Source organism: Coturnix japonica, chromosome 1 (genome assembly GCF_054131305.1).
Source record: "Coturnix japonica strain WE chromosome 1, WE-NBRP24, whole genome shotgun sequence".
In the NCBI taxonomy this organism is placed as follows: domain Eukaryota; kingdom Metazoa; phylum Chordata; class Aves; order Galliformes; family Phasianidae; genus Coturnix; species Coturnix japonica.
The window spans coordinates 110,254,320-110,278,201 of NC_140663.1; the positions used below are offsets into that span (position 1 = coordinate 110,254,320).

General features: G+C 39.6%; 1 protein-coding gene across 10 annotated transcripts in view; it reads left to right on the forward strand.

Annotated features, from left to right (window-relative positions):
- The window catches only part of SH3KBP1 (SH3 domain containing kinase binding protein 1), a 205,859-nt gene that overhangs the window by 177,136 nt on the left and 4,841 nt on the right, over positions 1-23,882 (forward strand). For 8 of the 10 annotated variants that reach the window (XM_015886329.3, XM_015886338.3, XM_015886352.3 and 5 more), the window contains 7 exons: positions 148-249; positions 2,709-2,760; positions 6,553-6,633; positions 8,062-8,224; positions 12,338-12,423; positions 21,991-22,100; positions 23,366-23,491. In XM_015886329.3, coding sequence (XP_015741815.1) covers positions 148-249; positions 2,709-2,760; positions 6,553-6,633; positions 8,062-8,224; positions 12,338-12,423; positions 21,991-22,100; positions 23,366-23,491 — 720 coding nt within the window. Of the gene's footprint in view, positions 1-147; positions 250-2,708; positions 2,761-6,552; positions 6,634-8,061; positions 8,225-12,337; positions 12,424-15,821; positions 15,914-21,990; positions 22,101-23,365; positions 23,492-23,882 lie in introns of those variants that run through there. The other 2 variants (XR_014947147.1, XR_014947146.1) reach the window with 2 other exon arrangements.

Below are 23,882 nucleotides of genomic sequence, written 5' to 3' on the forward strand. Positions count from 1 at the left end.
AATTACCACGTTAACCTGGCACTCCAGTAAATTGTTATGTCCCAGCAAAAAGGCAGGGCGTTATGCAAAAGAGCACTTCAGCACAAGAATCTGTTCATCATAGAAGCACATTCATTGTGATATTCATGTTATTTTACTGTTCTGTAGGACTGTATTGATGTGGGTTGGTGGGAAGGAGAACTGAATGGCCGACGAGGAGTGTTTCCAGATAACTTTGTCAAGCTTCTTCCTTCCGATTTTGAAAAAGAGGTAAGCAGTATGTTCTTTCAGTTTCACTGTAGAAAGCAGAGTTAAAATAGAACTGAAATGTTGTTGTAGATGCATGATTTAGACAAAAATACACTTGTCAGTAAGAAGTAAAAGAAAAAAATAAGGAGGGGAACAAATTTTTGAGTTACAAAACATCAGTAAAGAGCATGTGTATGATTGACCTGTCCAGTCTGTCAGTCCTTCATTGTCCTGACAACCCTCTGCTCTGTGTCCTGAGTTTGGGAACAACTGGTGATCCCAGTGCAGTTTGTCAAGATAAGTGATGCAGTGACGATCGGAATTATTAATTTTTATCTTTATGTGGTAGAACATCCTGTTTTGCCCAGCAGTCATGCACTCTTCGAGAATGAAGGGCTTGAAACTTTAGCTGTGAGGTCTGAAAGATAGTAGTGAGCTTTGGGTATCTCCAAGACGTGTTACTTTACTCTCTCAGAATTATTTGAAAGGAAGTATAAAATCTGCAGAACAGCTTTTTCGGCTTCTAGTTCTTTGACAGAGATGGTTATTATTTGCCAATCAATGCTTAGAAATCTTGCAGCTCTCTGCAATGAAGTAATGGATTATTTCCCTCAAAAGTCCATTCCATTTTTAGGAACTCTTTTGGTCGCCAGTGTTATACTATGAGCTTGCAGTTAGACTTTTGATGAGTGTTTTGCAGTGACAGTATAAGCCTCCTGTGATAAAACCAAGACTTACTGACACTCAGCTTCAATCTTTGGCAATAAAATTGGATGCCAGAGGCAATAATTAAATAACTTGGAAAGCTTAATAGAAGAATTATTAAACAACTCACAGAAGCTAACACAATAATTATTGAAAATGAAGGTAGAAGAGCAGCAAAAACTGCTGGAGCTTAATATGCAATATCAGAGGTGTATATCCTGGCTTTAGGCCTAGTAATAAAAAAGCGATTTTCAAAAGAAGCAGAAATTATAAACCTTAAGACACAGTGAGCATTCAAATTGTACTTTAGAAGAAGAAAATCTTCATTCTTATCCATTCTTTCTGGTCGTTAAACTTATTCAGTGTTTCTAAACCAATACAGTGTACATCTTTTTTACTCTTTATATTATAGATTGTGGTGTTCGCACATATTCAGGCACTTAGAAATTGCAGCTGGATTTTTCTTTAAAAATGGAGAATGAAATTTTGTTGATTTTAGAAATGGCTCAGACCGGTCTGTGTGTCTGTTAGAACTATAGACTGCCGTTCTTTGCTTGAATCAGTGTTAAAATTGAAGGAAATGGATGCTTTTCCAGTGGTTTTGCCAGGTATTTTCTGATATGATCCAGGAACCTTGGATTCCATCCCACAGTCTGAAACAGTATGTGTTGCAGTAGTTCTGCTTGTTGAACAAAAGCCTGGGATCTTTCACCATCTCCACATTCCCAGTTTTCCATTCCATTCCTTTTCCCCATGTGGCCATTTCTCCCAGTGTTTGCTGCCCAGTCCCAGCCTCCACCAATGGGAGGCCTGGCTCATAATGATGGTGAAGAGAAGTGGCTGGTTCTAAGGATTCAACACTACTTTGCTGTTTTATTCCAGACTAGTTAGGTCTGGTCCCACTGACTGTCCGAATGTCAGTGGTTGGAATACTTGAGGTGATCACCTTTAGCATCTCTTTCGGGTAGTTCTCACCTGAAAAGATTCTACGTCATGCTCCCTGAAATTCATCTCTGAGGAGAACCAAAGTACAGTCAGAAGAAACGGGAAGTTTCACTGCAAAGCTCACTCCTAACTGAAACTAAAATAATCATGTTGATATACCGCAGAGCAGATAAAATGGCTCAGTAGACAAAGTTGCTTCAGCTGGAAGCTGGTGAGGGAATTGTATTGTTTTGAAAAGGCAGGCAAACATCAGAGAGGGAGATAGTGTGAAGGAGCACTGAAACAGCTCAGGAAACATGGAGAAGCAAGGAGGAATTGCAGGGCTCTGTGGCTGGATAAGATAACCAAGAAGGTGATGGAAACAGACTAAAAGTGAAACCACAGAAAGGAAGCTGGGACTGGTTGGACAGGGAGAAAACAAAACAACTTGAGCGGGAACACAGAGAGGGGAGAGAATAAACCAACTGGATAAAGAAACTGAGTGAGGAGAAAAAGTGAATGCAGATGGTGTTTCAGGTAGTGAGCTCAGGAGTAGGTTTCTTCAGTAAACTGAAGTTCATACTTTTCTCTGATCTGGAGTGTAAACAGCTGTTTTTTTCCCTTCAGCAGGACATTTCAACTGCCAAAGCAGAAGGATGCTATTTCATTTGTTATGGATATTTTCTGTCTTAAAGTTCATTTTATGAAGTCATTTCAGGGAAGTCTGTGACAGGTCTCTGTTCTCAAGTCTTGTGAGTCTTAATGATAGGAAGTGTATGATTATATCCAGCCTTTGAGCGAATGAGATTCGCAGGCATTTTGAAGTAACTTCTTCTGTTACTAAATTTCAGAGACCGAAGAAACCACCACCTCCATCAGCTCCTGTTGTCAAACAAGGATTAGGTAAGTTACAGCTGATTCTGTGCAGCACATGCCAGTGAGGACATCTCAATCTAAGTCAATGTATTCAAATTGAGAAAGAATTCATCTGAATCAAAATTGATATGCAGGAAGTGTACAGACAGCGACTAATAATCCGAATCAGATTGCAAAGGGATGAGGTAACCCCAAAAGACTGTGGTGTGCTTTTTAAATGTGTCGCAGACAACCATCTGCACCATTTAAAAATAATATATTTTGTCCCTTGTTAATTGTTAGCAAGCATGATATTTCAGTCATTAGAAATTCTGTGTGCTTGTCTGCAGGAGAGACAGAAAATGTTGGAGCCTAATACTGCGTGCAGCAGGAAACCATCTTCTCTTCTGCCTATAGATCTGTCTATTCTGGGGAGGCTTTTTCCATACGTAAGACAGTATTAGAGAATCTGGCTGTAATTCAGTGATCCCATCAAAGTTGCAATCTTGGTATTGCAGATCTGCATGAATGCTGGAGCCAGCTGTCTGTCTCCAGGTTCTATGCTGTAGTTGGATTCTTGTTTTATAATACTCGGTAAACATAAAAGTGAAGGGAATTGTCTTGAATCTGGCTACATAGATAATTGTGTTGCAAATGTATGAAGGTGCTGGTTATGTTTTCCACACGTATGAATGTTAGTAAAGCTGTTTTTCAACTATGGTAGACTGAATTGTGTCTAAATATTGAAAGCTGAACCACATTTATTTGCAGTTTTAAAATAACCTCTCAATACAAAAATCTGCATGGTTTATTTTTTTCTGTGGAGCTCAGAAACAGTTGAAATATCTGCACACTTGACAACTCTGACCTCAGAAACTGCATTCCTATTCCATTCATGTTAAATCACAAATCACGGGGCATGAGGCGCTCTCAGAGTTTGCAGCGGTGTTGGACTTGTGGTGGAAGCATAACTATGGCTGGAATCCCCTAATCCCTTAACCCCAATTCCTTAGAGTTCTGCAGTGGTTCCGCCACTTTGCCCACTGTTGGTGTATGTTAGAACAAACAAAACAAGCACGGCGGATTTTATTTGCTGTCACAGTGGTCTGTTCCCACTCTCAGTGCTTTCAAAAGTAAATTTCTCTCTCCTACAGCCTTGATCCATTAATAGAATAAACAAGTTACGCTGGAGTATAATTTGCCGAGAATCTATAGGTTATAATTTAAATGATTTAATTCTGTCATGCTGTTCTTTGACTAGAGAATCAGGGCAATAAATATTTGGTTTGCATATTGATGACTGTGGTTTGTTGTTCACGCTGTCTGGAGTTACCAAAAAGCATATTTGGTTTGAAGATCTTTGATCCAAATGTGTCGAAGGAGAGCAGTGTAACTTTGCCATCTAGTGGTGGCTACATATTAAAGATGTGCGAGGAGGTTACAGCCTGGTGCATGTTTTGGAAGAGCTACAAGAACAGTTACATTTATTTCAATTTATGCTCTTTTCTTGTCTCATTTCTTTGATGTAAAATTGGGAAGTAATACTTCAAATTTATTGTACATGTACAAACTTATTCATTTAAATCATAGAATCAAACGCAGAATTGCAGAATGACCTGGGTTGAAAAGGACCACAATGATCATGTAGTTTCAACCCCCTGCTATGTGCAGGGTCACCAACCACCAGACCAGGCTGCCCAGAGCCACATCCAGCCTGGCCTCGAATGCCTCCAGGGATGGGGCATCCACAGCCTCCTTGGGCAACCTGTTCCAGTGCATCACCACCCACTGAGTGAAAAACTTCCTCACAGTATAACTTAATATTAGTATTTCACTTAATATAAAGTCTGACATTTGCTTGATTTATTTTGAGTATTTGGACCTGCTTTTACATTTTTACATCCAACACATTAGCCACGTTACCATAATGTGCCTGTTTTCAGAAGTAAAAATGGAGAGAGTAACCAAGGCTGCTGCTGTTCTTTGTTTTCATACCTCACCTTTGATTAGTCCTGACAGGTTATGCACATGGCTTTATTCTGATGTGTATTTAGAGGTGGAAATCATCTTCTGCTATCACTTTATCAGATAATCACCTTACCAAGATGATACAGTGTTTTACCACATCCTCACATCATGTTTTCCTGTTGATAATTTCCACTAAGGTTTCTGCATGGTTAAGCAGTCATAATATGATGAATAAATTGAGAACTGTCAGTTGCGTTCTAAATAAGGAAATAGGAACATATTCTGGCACAGAGGATAAAACTATTGCAGAGATACAGAACTGGTCTTTGTAATACAAGTGTAAAGGAAATATATAATTTGTACTATGATATGGCTAAAAGTTTAGCTGTATTTCCAAGTTCAGCTCAGCAGTAGACTGCCAGGGCTATCTGTGTTGAGATAATTTACAAAACAAGGTGTCCCTGGGAACTTGTGTGAAGTTTTCTAGACTTTCCTTTAGGTAACGATCTCTGGGCAGCTTAGTCAGGGTCATGGAGCTTAGGAGCTTTTTAAAACAGGGTCACAACCCAAGCAAGGAGCACACCTGAGCCGGGGAGCCCATAAGCGCTTGTAGATCCATTGTTTTAGATACTAGCAGAGATTGTCCTTCTGTGCATTGATGATGATCATTAATCTTACTGTAATTAACAACTTGGGCCTGTGACATTTTTCTCCTTGAACCCACTACTATGTATAAGATTATCAGGAAGATGACTTGTGCTTGGCATAAACCTTGCTTGGAAATGCTTGAGTTGGTTTCTATCGAGAGTTTTTCCTCTCAGGAGCGATGTAGTTCTATGGCAAATCAGTATTATTTTGTGTTTTTGATGTGATAGGTTATCCAAGTGTTGCCCATCCAACAGCGCAGTTATATAAAGAAACAATGGCCGATAATCACCACTGATTGCAATTTGCACTGAGTGCTGATTTCTAGGAACCATCTGCAGCAGAGAATTGTGACTGCACATTCGGAAAATGTAAATTTACTTGAGAACTACATAGAGCTGAATAGACCGAGGCAAAAAAAAACGCCTTGTGTTCTCTGCCCTGCCTCCTCTACTTTTCTTGGATGTCATTACTGCTATTTTTATTGAAATACTAAGAGTGTTACCTAAAGCACTTTTCAGCACTGCTAAGTTGAAATGGTATTAGCACCTAGTGGTTAGCCAACGCCATGAAGCCAATACCCAATAAAATATTTCTTGTAATATGGGGACTGGAAGATTGCATCTTGCACATGCCAGGAAATTTTTGCAAAGTCTTCCCGTTGTTGCTGCCACTAGTTCTCATGCTCCTTATAGCAACAGAAGGCAGCGTGTCAGGGTCTCTAACATAGAGGCAGAAAAAGGCAGAGGCTTACACCTCTAGGCCAAAAGCTGTCACATAAAGTAGTCAAGCAGAATGCTGTTGGTACTGTATTCCCATTCTTTTAATGTGTGGAAGTGAACAACTGGTGTTGGAGGTACAATAGAATAGGCTTTTTTGTAACTTAATGTAAGATAAAACTTTATATCCGTGTTAAGCATCTTCTTAGCAGAAATTCCCAATGAATTGGTTTAATCCTAATGATTGTCCTTTCTGTTTAATTGCTCTTGGCTTAAGTATATCAACAAAGTTGAAAGACTACAAAATCTCTTCACATTTAAAAATCTGTGATTGTGTCCTTGATGGTGTAAGCAAATACTTGAAATTAGATTTATGGTCAGTTTTAGCAAGAAATTTTCCAAGTAAGAGTTTGTAAAAAGCCTTAGAAATTGCAAAATTGTATTTTCTGTGGCTTTTTGCGATGGCTTGTTGGCTTGGTCAGGATTGTATGTTCTCCATTCTTTGCAGGTACCACAGATCGAAAACAAGAAGTAAAAAAGGTGCCTCCTGAAAGGCCAGAGTGTCTCCCTAATCGGACAGAAGAAAAAGGTATGAAATGTACCCTGCTGCTTACCTTCCACAGAGAGACAGGGCTATTGAGGCTGGTGCACACCCTTGTTTCCTAACCCCTCAATAGATAGTTTTCATTAAGTATATTATTAGGTTGTTTCTTTCCCACCCTGATAGACCTCTGATTATATGCATTTTGGAAAGGATCACACCGTTATTTCTGAGCTAAATTCAGTGTTTTCAGTTGCACCAATCTGAAGGTGTTAAGTGATTGCAGCATTAGCTGAAGTCCAAGGGAGATATGCCCTCAGTAAAAATAGTACTTTCTAAAGCTACGTGCTCAGTAAAACCCAGATAAAGCATGATACCTCATATCAGTGCATATTCTTTTTCTTAACTTCTGTGTGCATTGGTTCTCTAGTTGAAAACCATCAACCCTTCTTTTATGCATCACAGAGAGGAGTTGCAAAGATGTAGTCATTAACGCTTATGAATCATTCTGTTATCAGAGCCACAAATGTCATAGGGGAGCCTATGAAGAAATAAGACAAAAAGTCTTCAAAGCCAGGTTTAGAACACTGCAAGAAATGGGGGATAGTACCACACAGAGCAGTGACAAGGGAATGAAGCCTTTTATAGTTTCAGTGTAAATTCATGGTGTGTTCTGAGTAGTCTGAGAAAATAGTTATATTGATCATCTAATTGAAGATGGTGTCATTTCATATGTTTAAGTGGACTGTTAGATTGTACAGACAGGTTTAATTATGGTTTTCTTAACTTCAAAGTGTTTGAATTTGCAGTCTTTTAACAGGCACGTGTATGAGCATGACTAACTGTATAACGTGCAGTTATAATTTAGTGCCAGAACATCCAGACTTTGCACCAAGAGCTGTTTCTGTATAAATATTCTTAGCAATCTGACAGATGTTTTAGCACTTCTATCTGCATGGCTTTACTTCTGGTTATATGCGTTATTTCTTGTGGTTATCTTAGGAGAAAATCCCTTTGCTTTCCATTTTGGGTTAACAAAGCCAACTGTCAAAATGGTAGAGGTTCAAATATATTGCTGTCCTGGGGGCATAAATATCTGTAACTTTTCTAAATGTTGAAAAGAGGTGATAGGAATCATGCCTACATTTCTGAAATGCTGGGAAGTGGCAGGAATTGTTTAGTTTGGCGGTGTGGGTGAGCATGGGAAACTTTATGCTGCATGCTGGTGCACTGCTTAGCCCATCTCTAGTACGTAGTTCAGAATCTTAAACACCTTCACAATATAAATAGTCATAGGAATACATTTTCAGTATTGTCAAGGGAAATAGGGTGTGGACACAGTAGGATACTGGGAGTGAAAGTTGTATGTGATGTATCTGCGCTTGAATTGTTACCGTTCAGTTATAGATGTGGTAGTGCAAATAAATTCCACTTAATAAACTTTGTTCTTTTTCTCTGGAAATAATTGATATAAAGAAAGATCAGAGAGAGAGCAAAAACAGTTGGACTTGCAGAAGCCTTCAGTTCCTGCAATACCTCCGAAGAAACCACGGCCACCCAAAGCAAACCCTGTGAACAGACCTGGTACCTTGCCTCCAAGAAGGCCAGAAAGACCAGTTGTGCCTGCAACTCATGCAAGGTATTGTATTTTCTCTGTCCATTGCTTTTGGGATTAGAGGGAAAAGCACCTTTATAGAATTTAGATTTTGCAGTTGATGCCACCATTTGCAAAGAAAAATAACACTAATTAATAATCTTTCTAGTTATCTGACTGCATCGTAACCATCTCCTCAAAAACAGCAGTTTTAGCCTGGTCATTACTAGTTCATCTCCACTGATGAATGTAGTGGAACAGAAACGTCACAGTTTCCACTGCAGAATATGTGAGAAATATCTACAATGTGTTGTGCTGCTGTTGGTTTACTTAGTCTGCCTAAATTATTCCATCTTAGCCAGAGCACTAAATCATTGCCAAAGCTTGGATTGTACTGAGTGAGGAATGGTGTTAGACAATGTACGTGTCAAGCACTGCCAGCTTGGTTTCAGTCTGTTTCCCTTGATCATTGTAGATCAATTTTTAGCATGGTACACGTGTCTTCTCAGAACGTCCTTTAAGTTGATGGTGCTTCAGAATTCTGCTGTCAAGTGATTTAATCTCTGATGTTGGTTGTTATTCTGTAGTTACACGATGCTCCTTATCAGAGGTGGTTACAGCCTTTTAAGGAGCACTGGAAAACTAGGCTTGTAAACACATCTCTGCTCACACTGGGAAAAGCTGAGATAGGCCCCACCTATAATACTTGTGTCTCAGTGGCTCCCTCATAGTCGCTAGGCTCTTGACTGTGCACTTCAAACTTTCTTTATGCAAAGTGCACAGAAATAGATGAAAACCAGAAAAAAGCAATTGTGCAAATTTGGCAAACTGTATGCATTGAAGAAACAGTACTGTGGGCATAGAAATAACTTTACTATTGAACTGTTATAATAATTTGCTGCCATGGAACTAGTGGAATTCAAATATATTGACAGCGGATTAACTACCAGAATGGAGAGTAGGGTAGAATGGAATAAAATAAAAATCCTAGGCATCGATTCCCCTCATTCTTCCACATACGCTTCATTAAACAAGTGCTCTCAGCATGAAATCTGAGACACATAAAATAAGGAGCTGATGCCTTCTTTGTGCTGCTGGTTTCATCTCACTAAAGTGCCTCAGCATTGTGTGTCTGAGAACATACACTACTAGCCATGTACTGCTACCACAGCTTCTGCTGGTCTCCTTGGCTCTGGACATGCTTGCCCAGATTTTCCACAATGTGGCCCAGATCTGCTGGCTTCTTGGCCATGCTTGGAAAGCCCAGTGTTTGCTATGGCCTTTAGACTTACCTAAGTGATGTCAGTGAGATCTGAACTGCAATCCTGTTTGTTTATCATCCAAACACTGCTATTTCCAGCACAGAGAAAAATACTTCATTCTTATTATTTAAAACCGTTATATTTGAAAGAGTTTTGCTTTTAAAAGTAGTTAGATTACAACAGTAGAAGGAAAAGTGATCTTTTAGAGTGATGATGATGCTATTCCTATGGACATAGTGCTAGCGTTTTCACTATGACCTGCTTTATCAGCTAATTCAAATTAATGAATTTATCTCATACAGCTGTTCTGCCTAGTAAGCTTAAACTTACAAGGGTGTCTTGCAGGATGAGGACAGAAAGTGAACAGAATAAAAAAGAAATGCGACACTCCAGATGAAAGGCACTTTAATAAAGGCCTGTTAAGTCAGTTCAGTTTAATAAGACAGTATAGATTTTTCAGGCACTCTGGTATCTATTTCCAGAATCTGAAAGACCTAAGGCTATTAGAATAAAAATAGAAGCAGCAGAATTTTTGCTGAACCTAGTGGGAAAAGGTGCTGTGGATTTATGAAGTTATTCCCTTGAGACTACCATTGCTGCTGGTTAGCAGAAGAGGGTTTTTTCTGTTCCGAGTGCTTTCAGTCTTATGCATCTCACTGGCTTTTTGTGGTAATAATCGTTTTTCCTTTTAAACAGTATTTTCCTTCCTTCAAGGCAGATTAGGACTTCAAGGGCAATGGAGAGATGAAAAACCACGTGAGACAGAGAATAGCTGTCAATTTGCTGCAAAGGCTTCACAGCTTATTTAGATGTGCGTGTGATTACACAGTTTACTGATGAATCAGTCAATTCTCCTGAGGAGGCAAGCCCTAAAGACCTACACCAAGTGCATTTTCACTACCAGTCTAAACCAATCTTGAATCTCTGCTGCTGAAAGGGGCAGGTTTTCTTTTTTCCTGGCAGCCAATTCTTGCACCTCCCTTATGTTAACACCAGCGTTTGTGCAGACATTCAGCCATATGGGTCAGGGAGTTGCTCCAGATGGCAATTAATCACTTTGCAAGGGACTTCTATTAGCGTGGGCTTTCTTTCAAGGCTCATCAGATATCCCATCAAGATGACAGCCTATCTGCATGGGCATGAGCAGAGAGAGGGAGATGCTATGTACGAGAAGGAATGGCTTTTGTATTTATATGGGTGCAGATTAGCATAATAGGCCTGTTGATTTTTTTTGGCAGTAGATTTGGGGTTTTTTTGGTGATGTCATGCATCTTGCCATCTCCAGTAGTCAAATGGTAAATGCTGTGATTTTCAGCCCTGAGTTGTAACATCTTAAGTGTCTCCCCCAAAAGAGTGCTCACGCATTTCCTAGAGTGCTTCTGACTCACATGTTGCGCTCAGTTTGCTGGGAAATACATGTGTGCAAAGCAGAGTAGGCAGACAGATGCTCGTTGTTGTGTGAGCCAAGAAACTATGTTGTTTCTTTTGTGTTTGTATATATACATATGCATTTTTTTGATAGGTGAAAAACCAAAGGATAGGAAAATTAATTGATCAGGTAGATCACATTGTTAATCATCTCAGCAATTACTTTGTGGCTGCAGGAGTGTATTGCTTCCTTCCCTGTTGCAGACAGCCTTCCAAATTGATAGCTGTGTTGAACAAGGGTGTTCTTTTTCAGGTCATAAGCTGGCTGTCCCATCTATCTTGTTTAATTAGATTCACTTAATCTGTGACAAATGTTTAGACTCTTTATCTACCGTTGCCTTCCAGGGTTTCTAGGTGCCTTGTGTTTCACTTATGCGCTGCTGTCATGAGTGGAAGTTCAGGCTGTCTGCCATCAGACTATTAGGAGTTCACCTGTATTTTACCTTCAATTGCTGTTCATATAAATGCATGTCTGCCTTGGTTGTTCCAAGGGTGATCAATATTTTTACCCATAATTCCAGTACCTTACATTCATCTTAATTGTTTCAGTGCTATGCTGGGAGTAGTTATTGTGGAGAGAAAAATATGATGTTTGTGAAAAACATATGATATTTAATGATGTTAAATACAATTTGCTGCATTAACTGAACCATTGTTATCAAGGAAAATGCCACAAGGATTTGTCTATGAGACCTATGCAGTGCTGTGCTGCTCGCCTACTACTGGTCCATTTTTCCTTAGTTGTTTCAATAGTCAGGTTATTTCAGTAGACTTAGTAGCTGTGGGAGTAGAAAATTTTATGAGGAAAGGATAACCTTGTTGCTTGTATTTGATCTCCCATTTGATCTCAGAATTTCTGTAAGGTTCGTCTCCACAAGGTATCTGAGCTCTTGACACTTCTAGCTATTCCAAAGACGTTTTCAGGCACAGTAGGTGATCTTGTTTCACTGGATCTGTGAAAACCACTTTCATAGTCTAGTCTCATAGGTAATGTGCAAAAATAAATGACACTCTCCTTTTGTTGGAGAAGCTGCATTTGAGTAGGAGCTGCTGGGACACATAACGCTTCCATGAAGGTTCTCCCTGTCTATAATGCTTTGGATCACCCATCGCTGTCATTTACTCAGCTAATTAATTAGAAACAGTTACAAGTAAGATATTGAAGGCTGTCCCTTTGCCCTTAGATTTCCTTCACGTTGAGATGCTGTGAACATTTGGAGAATTATTTCGACGCTGCGGTGTCTAAAATAGGCTTTTTTGACAGGTGTTAAGGAGAAATGAGATAAGGTTAATCCATACGGTATGTTTGCTTACTGGAGATTGCTCTCGCTGACACATTGCTGCTACTCTGCTGCTACAAAGGAAGAATATTTCCCTCTCTCGATAGTAATTGCAAGTTAGCTATCAATTTACTGTAACCTATGCACAATCTCCAATAAAATCTGTCGTCTTCTTGATCCAAATGTAGGAGTGATAGTCCAAAAGTGGAATTAGTGGGGAGTTCGGTGTCCAGCACACTGGAGAAAGACTCCTCCGAAAGAAGCAATGACATCGGTAAGTTATAGAGCTTTTAATAGTTTGCCTAAGCAGTTTATGGTGCAGTATATCTCTGCTTTTTAGAGACTCCGTTATGATCCATAAAGCAGACAGAGAATTTGGCAATGAACATGAGTGATTTATGTCAATTTTTAGTTGCAGAATTATGGAATCATTTCTGATGTACTTTAAAAGGTTTTGTTTGTTTGTTTGTTTCTGTTAAGAAACACAAATAGAAACAACACTGAGCTATATGGAGTAGGAGAACTGTTGTTTTTGTTTAAAAGTGAGACAAATGAAAAGGCCAACGATGTTGTATTTGTTTAACAGATGTAATGTTAGTCTTGCCATACTTTTAACGTTGCAAAATGGTGCTTTTGATGTAATCTTTGCATTTTCTAATGCGGAGGAATAGAGATCAAATTCATGCTAATCTGAATCAACTCTACTGAAAACACTGATTACGAGAAGTCTGAGTTTCTGTTTAGAACAGTATCCTATGTTTCTACCACACAAACAGTTTAATCAAGAAATCACCTTGAAAGGAGTAAAGATAGGCTGTTTTTCCACCTTCTCTCACCCACCTTCTTCCTGAAGTTTGCTGTGCAGGTGATGTTTGCAGAGAAGAGTGCTGCAATAAGTGGCACTCCGAAGCAAGGTGCTCTCCTCCTGTCCCAGGGCTGTAAGCAAAACCCATGACAGCCATTTTCACCTCCACTGAGAAATGCAATGGTGACAGCTGCTGCTGTCGCTCTCCACAGTCGCAGCTGTGCCATGAGAAAATCCATCTTGTAACAGGCAGAAGCAGGGAACCCTGAATGCGTAAGCGTTGCTACCTTTTGCTGGCAGCATTAAATGTTATTTTGGCGTAGAGGTTTATACACAAACTGCTTTATTAGTAACCATTTCATAAAGCAGTAACTTTTCAACAGCCAGACCTGCCTTGTCTTCGTGCTTGCAGGCATAGCTTACAGTTGTGATTTTGACTTGAGATGTAAAAATAAAATGCTAAATTAATTTAATTTCATATTTATGAGCATTCCAGTATCCGTATGTTTGCTTTTTCTTAACCTTCTGCTGTTGCTATGGTTTATGATGGTAACATTCTGTCGAACCAAGTAGTGTGTGTTGTTAGATTTGTCTTCGTAATAAACATGGAAAGATAGAAGCTTGAGATAAATTGCATGAATATTCTTTATTGTTGATATTAATATGAAAGCACGGTATGGAAATGCGGTCACATTCTGCCATTTAATGCTTATTAGCCCCGTTTATAAATTTGCTTCAAAGCCTGCAAGACTTTGTGTTTCCTGTTTCCTGAAGGAGAGAGCTGATTGCAAATAGCAAATAACTGTGTGATGAAAGTAAACTCTTATAGTTCTCATGCTGGTTACTTTGGAATTGATATCAGGATAAAAGCATAGAGTGCTTTGTATTGTTTTATGGCTTTGAACAACCTATAAAAAGGGATGCGGAAAATTTAATTTCTTCTGGTTTTTGCTCATTTCAGGAACTTAGTTGCTGTTTGTTTTTCAGTGGAGAAAAGGAGCCAACAGGAGTCCGTAAACCAAACCACATATACAACATGTTGCAAAGGGCTTGGCTTGCGACCTCCTGTTACCACTTAGGGGGGACATCTATTGAGCCCAAGGATAGAATAGTGTGAATACTTAGATAGGTATAACTTGATAGGGGTCAAACCAGAATGGCATTTACAAGGGCAAGTCATGTCATTCTAGTCTGTTAGACATCTTATTAAAAGAGAAAAAGAAAAAAAGTGATGATTCCGGAATAAAAGTTGACCTGAAGGTCATAACCCATATGAATTTTTTCAGGAGGTTTTTGATGGCTCCTGTTAAAATATTGCTGAAGAAGTAACCTTTGAAGTGAGGATAGAGAGATAAATTAAAACTCGATAAGCCAAAACAATTTACAATGTGTTAATGTCTTTTACTCTGAGGAAAGGACAGTGTGCAGGGCACTGTAATTACAAAGATTTATGATAAACATGCTAGGTCTTTTATTTATTTACAAGAAAACAGTGGGCTGGTGAAGTCTCTTGGCTAAATGAGAAATGAGTAAAAGCAATGGATGACTGCATACAGTGTCCAATATTTTCCTAAGCAGTAGTGGATTGGGCAGTGTGAGTTCAGGTAATAGCTGGCTGTAATATATGTCACTGGTTGCCCAATTGCCGTGTACTCACTTTGTGGGAAAGGCAGCCTGTTCTCTCTCAGGTTCATCCTTCCAGTCAAAATGCATCTGGTTAAATCTAATTGTTGTATGTCTTTTCATTAATCCAATTTCACACAATTAATCAGAGGGGAACTACATGACAGACATGGTCAGACTTAGCTGCAGCCTTTGCAGAAGATTGAAGTTAAGTGGCCTTCACAGTAGCTCAGATTGTAGCCCATTGTGGTGACAGGGATGCTCCCTGTCCATTTCTTCATGAATACAGATACAGTTCCAACATGCCTTCAGCTCTCATAGAGAAAATGGGTGAAAGCAGTGCTTAGCTGCAAGTTGCCTCACCCTGTATCATGCTTATGCCTGATGTTAAGGATGAGCCGTGGTCTGCAAATGAATACAATAGTGCTTTCCTGGCTTCTTTGTCACAGTGAGGTTATTGGACAGTGGCTGTCAGTTACTCAGCACTTACGTCTTATAGCTGGTTAAAAACCCTCCTAAAGGAGGAAGGATAAGAACATATGGTGTCCTTCCATATGTCATCTCTCAAAATCCAAGTAATTAAGTGAAGAGCAACAATGACGTAAGCAGCAGCTGAGAAACAATACGCAGAGGGGAACTGAAGAATGTAGGTTCAATGCTTGTCTAAGTTCCCCATTCCAGATCAGCAGCAAAACACTGCTTGCTTTGCAAAAGTTACCGTACTGTTTTCTAAGAAATAACAAATCCCTAAAAATGTGGGTGTCAGTAGCTCAGTGTTACCTAACCAGAAAGCCCCATGATTTTAAAATCACGTTTAGATACATTCTCACTCAACTTTACTTGAGAAGGCCACAGTTGCTTGAGTAAGGCTAAGGTGGTGTGTAGTCCTGCACATAACATTCTGTCAGTTGCGTTTATGAGAGGTTATTTTTGTGCCGATGCTGGTGCATGGCTTGATTTCACTAGCATGTTCTGCTGAATTCTGACTTGACATTTGAATCTATTGATGATAATACAGCATCGGTTACAATTTTGCAGGCTGTACTGACAAAGGCAAGACCTGGTTAGCAATATCCCTGCTGACTGTAAATATAATGGCAGCTATTACTACTGTTGTTCATGCCTTTGCTTCTTTCCACATTCCTTACCCAAAGCTACAGGAAAATTAGCCTTCAGAATATAGTATTTAAGAGGAACCATTCCCCATTCCTCCTCACTTCTTTTTTCTTTCTCCCTGTTTTCAGTGATGCCTTTACTTTAGTTTCCACACATATTTCATCCAGCTTTTCCTATTTACATCTCTTTGCCATGGGTAATTCTTCTTCATTTCATGAGGGTAAGGCCTTTTATTTTCTGTTTCCTTCCTGTCCCGTGTTTGCTTTGGTTGACAGCACATAACAAACATAAATACTTTGTTGAACGGCTGATGTGTACTGGGCAGTTACATATGTTTTTTTTTATTCAAAGATGAAATAGAATGTACTGTGACAGGAAGTCTTGCACCATAGCACTGAGATGAGAAATCATTATAGTTCCTTCTATTTTCCTGTAAGAACATTGAGTGATGTAAGTGAAGTGTACAGTACGCATACACTGTTTGTCAGTGCCGTGGTTTCATTAATACGTTCTTACAGGTAGATGGTGTCATCCCAGCTTAATGCATCAATCCCATTATGATGCCCTTAAATGTCAAAAAATGAATGTTATTTAGCTTCACGCTCAGATGGTTTTCTCATCTGAAAGAACATAAAAAACAACGCATAGAAACTGGGAAAGCACTCACTGACTTTTGGTGGATCTTGCACAGACATGTCACCCAAAACTTGCCTCTGGCATTCCTCTGGTTCAATCACAACAGTTAGATCTGTTGTAAAGTCTCATGTCCGGACTACTGTTGCAGAATGACAGCAGCTTTCAGAACTTAGTTTAAAGTGCTTCTAAAGCAACAAAAGCTACTCTGAAAGTAAATCCTCTTCTACTGTCACAAGAGCAGTCTCTATACAGAATTGTACTGATTTAATTGGTTTAAATTCATGTCCTATTGCATAACTTGAATTTTAGATAATGCTTTTTTTTCCCTGTGTACACAAAGAATTGTTACTTCTGAGAACCATTGCAATGACAAAAAGAAACAGCTACCACATGTAATAGATTGCTGGCTCAGGTGCTAATGATTCCAGAATATTACTGAACTATTCCAATTAATTATTGGTATTGAGCTCTTTCTATGGATCAGGATTATCCCAACTCTTTTAACTAGATGCACTCACACTGCAGAATATTGAAACACTGAAGCAAGTCTTGTATATCCAAAATATTATGGCTTTGATGCCACCTACTATTTATAGCGACACAGGAAAGGTACTTAAAAATACCCCCACTTGAAATTATCTAGCAAACAACTTCTTCAGAGTTTCTTTGAGCTGTATTTGCTATTACTCCAGAACTCAACACATGCTAACAAATGAGTGCTCGTATTTGCTAAGAGAGATGATCACTGTGCCTCTACTGGAATAAAGTGATCTAGTAAGGCTTGGCCCACGCTGGGGAAAAAGGCAAAGTATTTTTCCAGTAAAAAGTTATGGAATGGAGCAACCCAAGCCATTCTATGGTTCTGTGATTTTTGTGCTTAAATCACAGGTCACTGCACTGTATTGTTGCCTGAAGATACAGATTAAGAGTTGGGAAGAGGAAAATACTGCTGCATATAAGGATTGGGGGATAAAATACAGCTGCTGTAGCGAAGACTGTAATCTGCCTAGAACAATTCTTTCTTACTATGCTGCTGTTCATATTTATTTGAATGTAGCAAAGCAGAACTACAAAAGTCACTGAATCCAAATTACCCATAAAGCTAGGTGTGAATTATAAATATTGTAATCAGTGATATGGTAATGGTCCATTATGTAAATTAATTAAGTTTTTTGCCCTGGAGGGTGCCGAAGAAAAAGCAGTCTCACAGAAATTTGAATCATTCTCCATGTGTGTCAAACCGAGGTGCCTGAAAACAGCATATCCATTTCTTCTAGCTCAGTTTTCTTGACCTTTTAGCTCTTTCTTGGCATCTTCTGAATTGTTAAAAATAAAATCCTTACGAGGACACTGGCAAGTGCTTTGCTGAGATCATTATGGCAGCTTTCTACATTCTGCTATTAAGCCAATAAAGCTTGGAGCTGAAATGTGAAAATCAAATTGCATGCTTTAGGAAAGGTGGCTGTCCAGTGGCTGTCCAAGGAGCCCAGGCCAGCATAGGTTTTTCCACCTAGGGCAGAGTCATGTGGGCAGGCTGCCCAGACAGTCTTACGCAGAGTAACTCTGTGGCCAGGGAACCCTCCTGCTAAAAGTGAATTACCCAAATCTTTAAACAGAGTCAGAAGATTATCCTGGGTGTGATCCTGCTGCCCTGACCCTGACTGAAAGCGCAGCGGTGTTCCTTTAAGGGCAGAATATTGCTCAGCAGGGAGAGATGAGCAGAACCTGGGTACTTGAAGTAGTTAAAACAATTCCAGGCTTGTGAAAATTCCCAGTAATATTCATATTCTCTGTTGAGTTGCTTTTTAATTAGCAGTGTGTATTGAACTGACATTAATGCAGATCTCACTTGCCGTATCTGTCTCATTTGATGCAGGATAGCTTTCAGGATTAATGTGTTTTAAGACAGTACACCATTTAACTAGCCTGTTGTCAATCCTCTAAATGTATTGAATATGATAATGAAATGAAAGCTACCTCTGTGACTTTTGTGACATTATCTTCTTCAAATGAATTGAATGCCACCTTGGCCTCATTTATTCCATCCCTGCTGTATTTCTCCTCTCCGAAATCTTGCCATTAGCATTCTGCATATGTTGATTCCGATAATATCCATCGCTTTCCATTTTGCTTTTCCCAAGGTGAAATCTCTCTGCTAATTCAGAAAGCTTTCCGTCTTCATTATGTAGAAATGACTTTGCCCAAAGACTGAAAAAAAAACCCAGGGCCTAGGCACAATTACTGCTAGAATAGTAAGTGGATGCATGGAGGAGGGGAGCAAGGAAGGAAGTGCAGCCATTTAATTCCTTCCTGGGAATTCTTCTGGAGGGCTTGGAAGTTGTTTTCCAGGAAGTTACAAATCTCAAAAGCTCAGAATTTTTTCCTCAAATAGACATTTGTTTTGCTGAATCCGGATACTGTTTGAAAACACTGTGGCCATGTCTCTAAGCAAACACGAGAGTGGCAAAAAAATCCTATTCTTAAATGTCACAGAGAGATACCAGGGAATAATTCTTGCACAGTCAGTGTTTCTCTGATGTATTCCTGTAGTTGGGTCATGCTCAGTAAGCTGGGCATTTTGTTGGGTATACCGCATTGGTGTACATGAATTGCCAGCTTGATCACCAAGGCAGTAATAAAGCTGAGTACATCTGTTTATTTGTAGAACAATTATCACTTATTCTTTAGTCAGGGTTTTGTTTTTTTTTTTTAATTAGAGATTACCGCTGTTAATTGAGGGGCATCTCCTGTCTTCTGTGTGATTAAGAGGGCCTTCTTTACTGGTTACTATTAGCAGATGCAGAAAGCTGGACCGACACACCCTTCAATTCTGTTGGATGCTGATAATGCCTTACTGACAATTAACGTGCCTGTGAATATGCTTTAATGGCCTCTCATTTGGCCCTTCTCAGTCTGTAAATTTAAGCTTGCAATGTCTGATGGCTGGAGAAATACTCTCCAGAATCAGATGGAAGCATTTAGTAACTTTGGGAAGTGTAATGTAGCCAGACCCAAATAGCCTTGCTTTCTGTTAGCAGTAAAGAAATCAAATAACCTCTGTAACTGAGTTACTGAAGCTGCAGTATAGATGATAGTAAGGCAGAGGTCTTTTGTGTGGTTTTGTTCCTCGTTTTCTTCACCAGTACATTAGATGGGAATTCCTGTGAGTGGCGATGGCCAGGGAAGGTGGTGATTGTCTTTGATGCAAAAAGGATTTGGGAGTGAGAACTACATCTAAATAAGGAGAGCAAACTGGGAGGAGATTATAAAAGAACACGGGAAGTTACTAGAGATGGGTTTACTATTTTAATGTTGTACCAAGTGTTGTCCCTTACACTTACTGGTATCAGTTGAATGGCTGTGATTTTACCAGCTTGGCAGTAGATTTTACCAGTGGAACCTTTCCAACCTCTGCTCTGCTCTGCTCCTCTCCCTTGTTAAAATTCAGTGTATGTATAGGCTGCTTTAGTTTAATTTTCTGGCCATAAGAAATGCATTCAAAAGTAGAAGAAATGGAGAACTGTCATATTTCTTCTCATTATTTCATCTTAGTAGAAGCTTTGCAAAGAAATGCTCGTGTATCTTGGTATTAATAAAGGGCGTGCAGTACGTTTCATCTGCAAGTGCCCCTGGATCTACTGAACAAAAACACGTCACCTCTTCTGCTGTTATCAGTACATTTTGCAATGGAAACATTAAGGTTTTTTGTTGTTGTTTTAAATCAGACACATAAGTCTAGGTAACAGTTCATTTAAGCCAAAGAAACATGTTTTGTTAATACTGTCACTAGTTTCTTCATTGATGTTTCCCATTTTAGGGTAGATATTTATCTTACGTAAGAACAGAGGAAGAGACTGTGGAACTCTCTAACTTACTCAGAAAGAAATTGTGCGTGACAGTTCAAGACAGTGAATACAAATGCATTGCTGATTGGCTGTGTGGTCTTAAGCAAGTTGTTTGGCTGTCTCACACATCAGCTTCAAGCTGGCCATTCTGGAAACCATCTCCTATGTTTAGGCTGATGTTTCTTGCAGAAAATAATTCTTTTACTTCTATTTCTCTTGTCCTGTAACCCTGGAGGTTTGTGTGCTTCCTTGTAGGCCTTGTGTAATCTGTTTGGGTCAGCTCATTATTCCTTTCAAAGCATTGTAGGTTCCCCAGATGCTTGCATTCATTCAAAGCTTTGGCTTACCAAATTGCTGTTGACTGACTGTGTTGATACCCCATGGCATGGGCTGCAACAGGCAACAAGGAAGCAGTGAGAGAAATACCTGGCAGAGGACAGTGTTGTCACTGGTTATATATAGGAAGAGTTGCTCCAAAAATAGAGTGATGTTTAGAGGTGAATAACCTTAGACTATTTCAGGGCTATTGAAAGAGGCCTCTCTCTTTTTTTTAATTTTAACCTTTTTATAAATCTCCCGGGGACGGAAAAATATTGCTGAATCAAGAACGTCTGATCCCATTTGTTTCCTAGCTGCCAGTTCAGAAGTACTTGAATTCATTTAAGTGTCCTTCAGTGTGCATTGTTTATTGCACAAACACGGATTTGTTTTTCCCTTATGCAATTTTGTACCGTCTTTGTAACACAGCGGTAATGCTTGAACTTCAGAGACTGGTTGTTCTGCAGCAGTTTGGAAAATTAAGAGCACTGTTAAATTGCAAACTATATTTCCTGCAGGTATGCAACAAAAAATGGTCCCTGAGTAACAAATATAATAGCATTTGATTCATGCCTGAAAGAAATTTTACAGAATTTGGATTTTTTGTGTGTAGAGGATCTCTCGTATGTTTTCTCAGTCATTTCTCATCACATACGCAATAGGGTGTTCTGAAATCGAGGTGACCGAAACTGATATAACCCATAAAAATAGATGAGAGGTGTTAAGCCATTTGGTTCAGGCACATAATCACGAGCTGCAGTGTTCCTTCAGCCTATGCACTGTTCTTTCACGTAAACACACTGCCCTCTGCTCCCTGAGAGGCCCAGCAAGCACCTCCCCGGTGCATTTCATTAACCACGAAGACAGTCGTAGGCTCTGTACCTCTTCTGGAACCTGCAGGAGTTTTTGCTTACCGTAACCTCTGGACTGCTGGAGATAATCCCCTCATCTGCAGCTTCTGGAAGCTCTGCTGCCTCCAGCTGCAGGCATCCAGGAACCTGCAGCGGCCTTCCAGCTCCAGCACTCTCATTCTCTGATCCTCTGAGCAATTGCGTGTGCTGCTGCTGGTGCAGCGCTGGCTGTACAGCACGTGAGACAACGTGTGTGCTGTCTTCTATCTCCAGCTGTTTGGAAAAATATGACTAATCCTTCTAATAGCGAGAGGGAAGTTTTGAAACTGTTCATAACCACAGGACCCGTGTTGTCATTTAGCTCTCACTATGCAAAACAAAACCAAGGGCTCCTCTGCTCATTTCCCCTCTCCTTTGTTGTGTTTAAGGTGGAGGGGCATTGTGCACAGCAAGAGCAACTGGATTACAGCTGCCTCTGACTTCCAGGTTCTTTTAGTGACATCATGGTGTATAAATGTGCTCAGAACACTGTAATACAATGGGGAAAACGGGATCCAATTTCTCTGAAATTAAAAGAAAAAAGCAAATTTTTGTCCCCTTTCCAAATAGTTGCCAGAAAATCAAATCAATTCTGTTTTATTTTTAAGACTTGGAAGGTTTTGACTCTGTAGTACCAATTGCTGAGAAGCTTAATCATCCAACTACAACCAGACCAAAAGCTACTGGCAGGCGACCGCCCTCCCAGTCTTTCACATCTGTAAGTGTAATTTTCCTTTTATTTTAAAAAGATTTTTTTCCTGAACTTTTTCTTCTCTGTGTTTCTGTTCCCTGATGCTTTTAATCCATTTACACAGCCAGTCCTTCACACGTACAGCAGGGCAGAGAGATGCGGGAAAATTTGTGTCTAAAGGCTGCCAATGTTTTGAACGCTAATGTTTAAAACATCGCCTCCCTTGTGAGATTTGTACCCCCTCCTTTGGGTGCTGCCAGGTATTCCTTGCCAGCCGTGGCTGAGGCCAGAAAAATGCTCTATAAAAAATTCTATGGGATAAACTAGTTTGTGCTAAATACCAGGGATTTTAAAAGCATTTCCCAAAGGAAGGATTTCCCTTGGGGCCAGCTAGCAGAGTTTGAGGACAACAGGCTGTTGTTGGTCTTCAGCGGCTCTCCTCAAACCATGGTGCATTTCTTCACCTTAGGCTCACATTTGTAAATGAAGGGGTGACTTAAATTTCTAGTATCTTTAGACCAGTTGGTCTCAGAAACCTCGCTTTGGAATCTGCTGCTCAGTTTTTCAGTCTTTGTTTCTGTGGGGATTGGGGCTCGTTTTGTTCCACACTTTCTGCATTCTGAAATATGAGAATGAGAACAACTCCTGATGATAACCACATCCGTGAGGCTGAAGAAAAATGAAGTGGGGAGAAGTGAAAAGGAGTGTTGTGAATCTAATAAAAAACAAACAAAAAATCTTTTAAATTTGTCTATGAGCACAAATACAGAAACCTGAAAGAAGTTCAGAGGCTTTTCTTCCCCATGGGTCAAATCCATGGGTGAATGGACAAGGGATAGAGAAAACCTTCCTTGTTTGCACCTTTGCAAAGAGGCCTATGGCAGACCTATGCTGTGCCATCAGTGAGCATAGGCAGTAGTGTGACTCCTCCACAGAACAACAAAGCAAGACCTTGAACTATAGGCAAAGCAGTGGCAGAGCTGATGCCCCACAGCATGCAGAGCATCCTACCAATTAGACAGGAAGATGCTTTAGTCTTATTGTATATGCAACGCAAAGGTGGAAATCCACAACGAATCCAAATCTCTGAGAATTTCTCATTTCATCTAGACTTGGAAGTTAAACAAAACACACATACACTAAAAAGGAAGGAGGGAAAGTGCTGGTTTTCAGGTTGTTACTTCAGAAATTTAAAAAAACACCAAACCAACACCACGTAGATGCTCTTCTTATTCCCATGTTAAATCCTCATACAGTGAAAATATCTGCTTTTTTTTCTTCTCTCTATACAGTCATCCCTTTCAAGCCCAGATTTCTTTGACTCGCCAAGTCCTGAAGAAGAGAAAGAAGATCATGTTTCCATTACACACAAAACTGTTGAAGTGTCAAAGAAATCAAGAACTGTTACAATATCACAAGTAAGCTAATTGAGATGCCTGTTCATCCTTTCTGCGTGGGTATTTTAATTTTAGAAAGCATTATTCAAATAGTTACTTTCAATATTACTTCTTTTAGTATTAACACAGCAGCCACTTTTGTAACCAGTCCTTTAAAGAAACGGAAAAATGGTGAGGCTGTTCTGTTTGAAAAGCCTGAAGTGAGTTGCAGAGTTAAAATGCCTCCATAAACATCCTTCTAGTGTAATTGTGCTTTGTAGAATCAGAGAAGCTAGGGAAATAAATGTTAGAAACAAAGGCCTGTTTTTGCAGCTGTAAATTGTGTTTCCATGAGACGTGTCTGTGAGCAGAGCAAACAAATACAACTCTGCGAGCCAATCTAACAGTCTGTGAATTAGAATTTGCAAGTGCA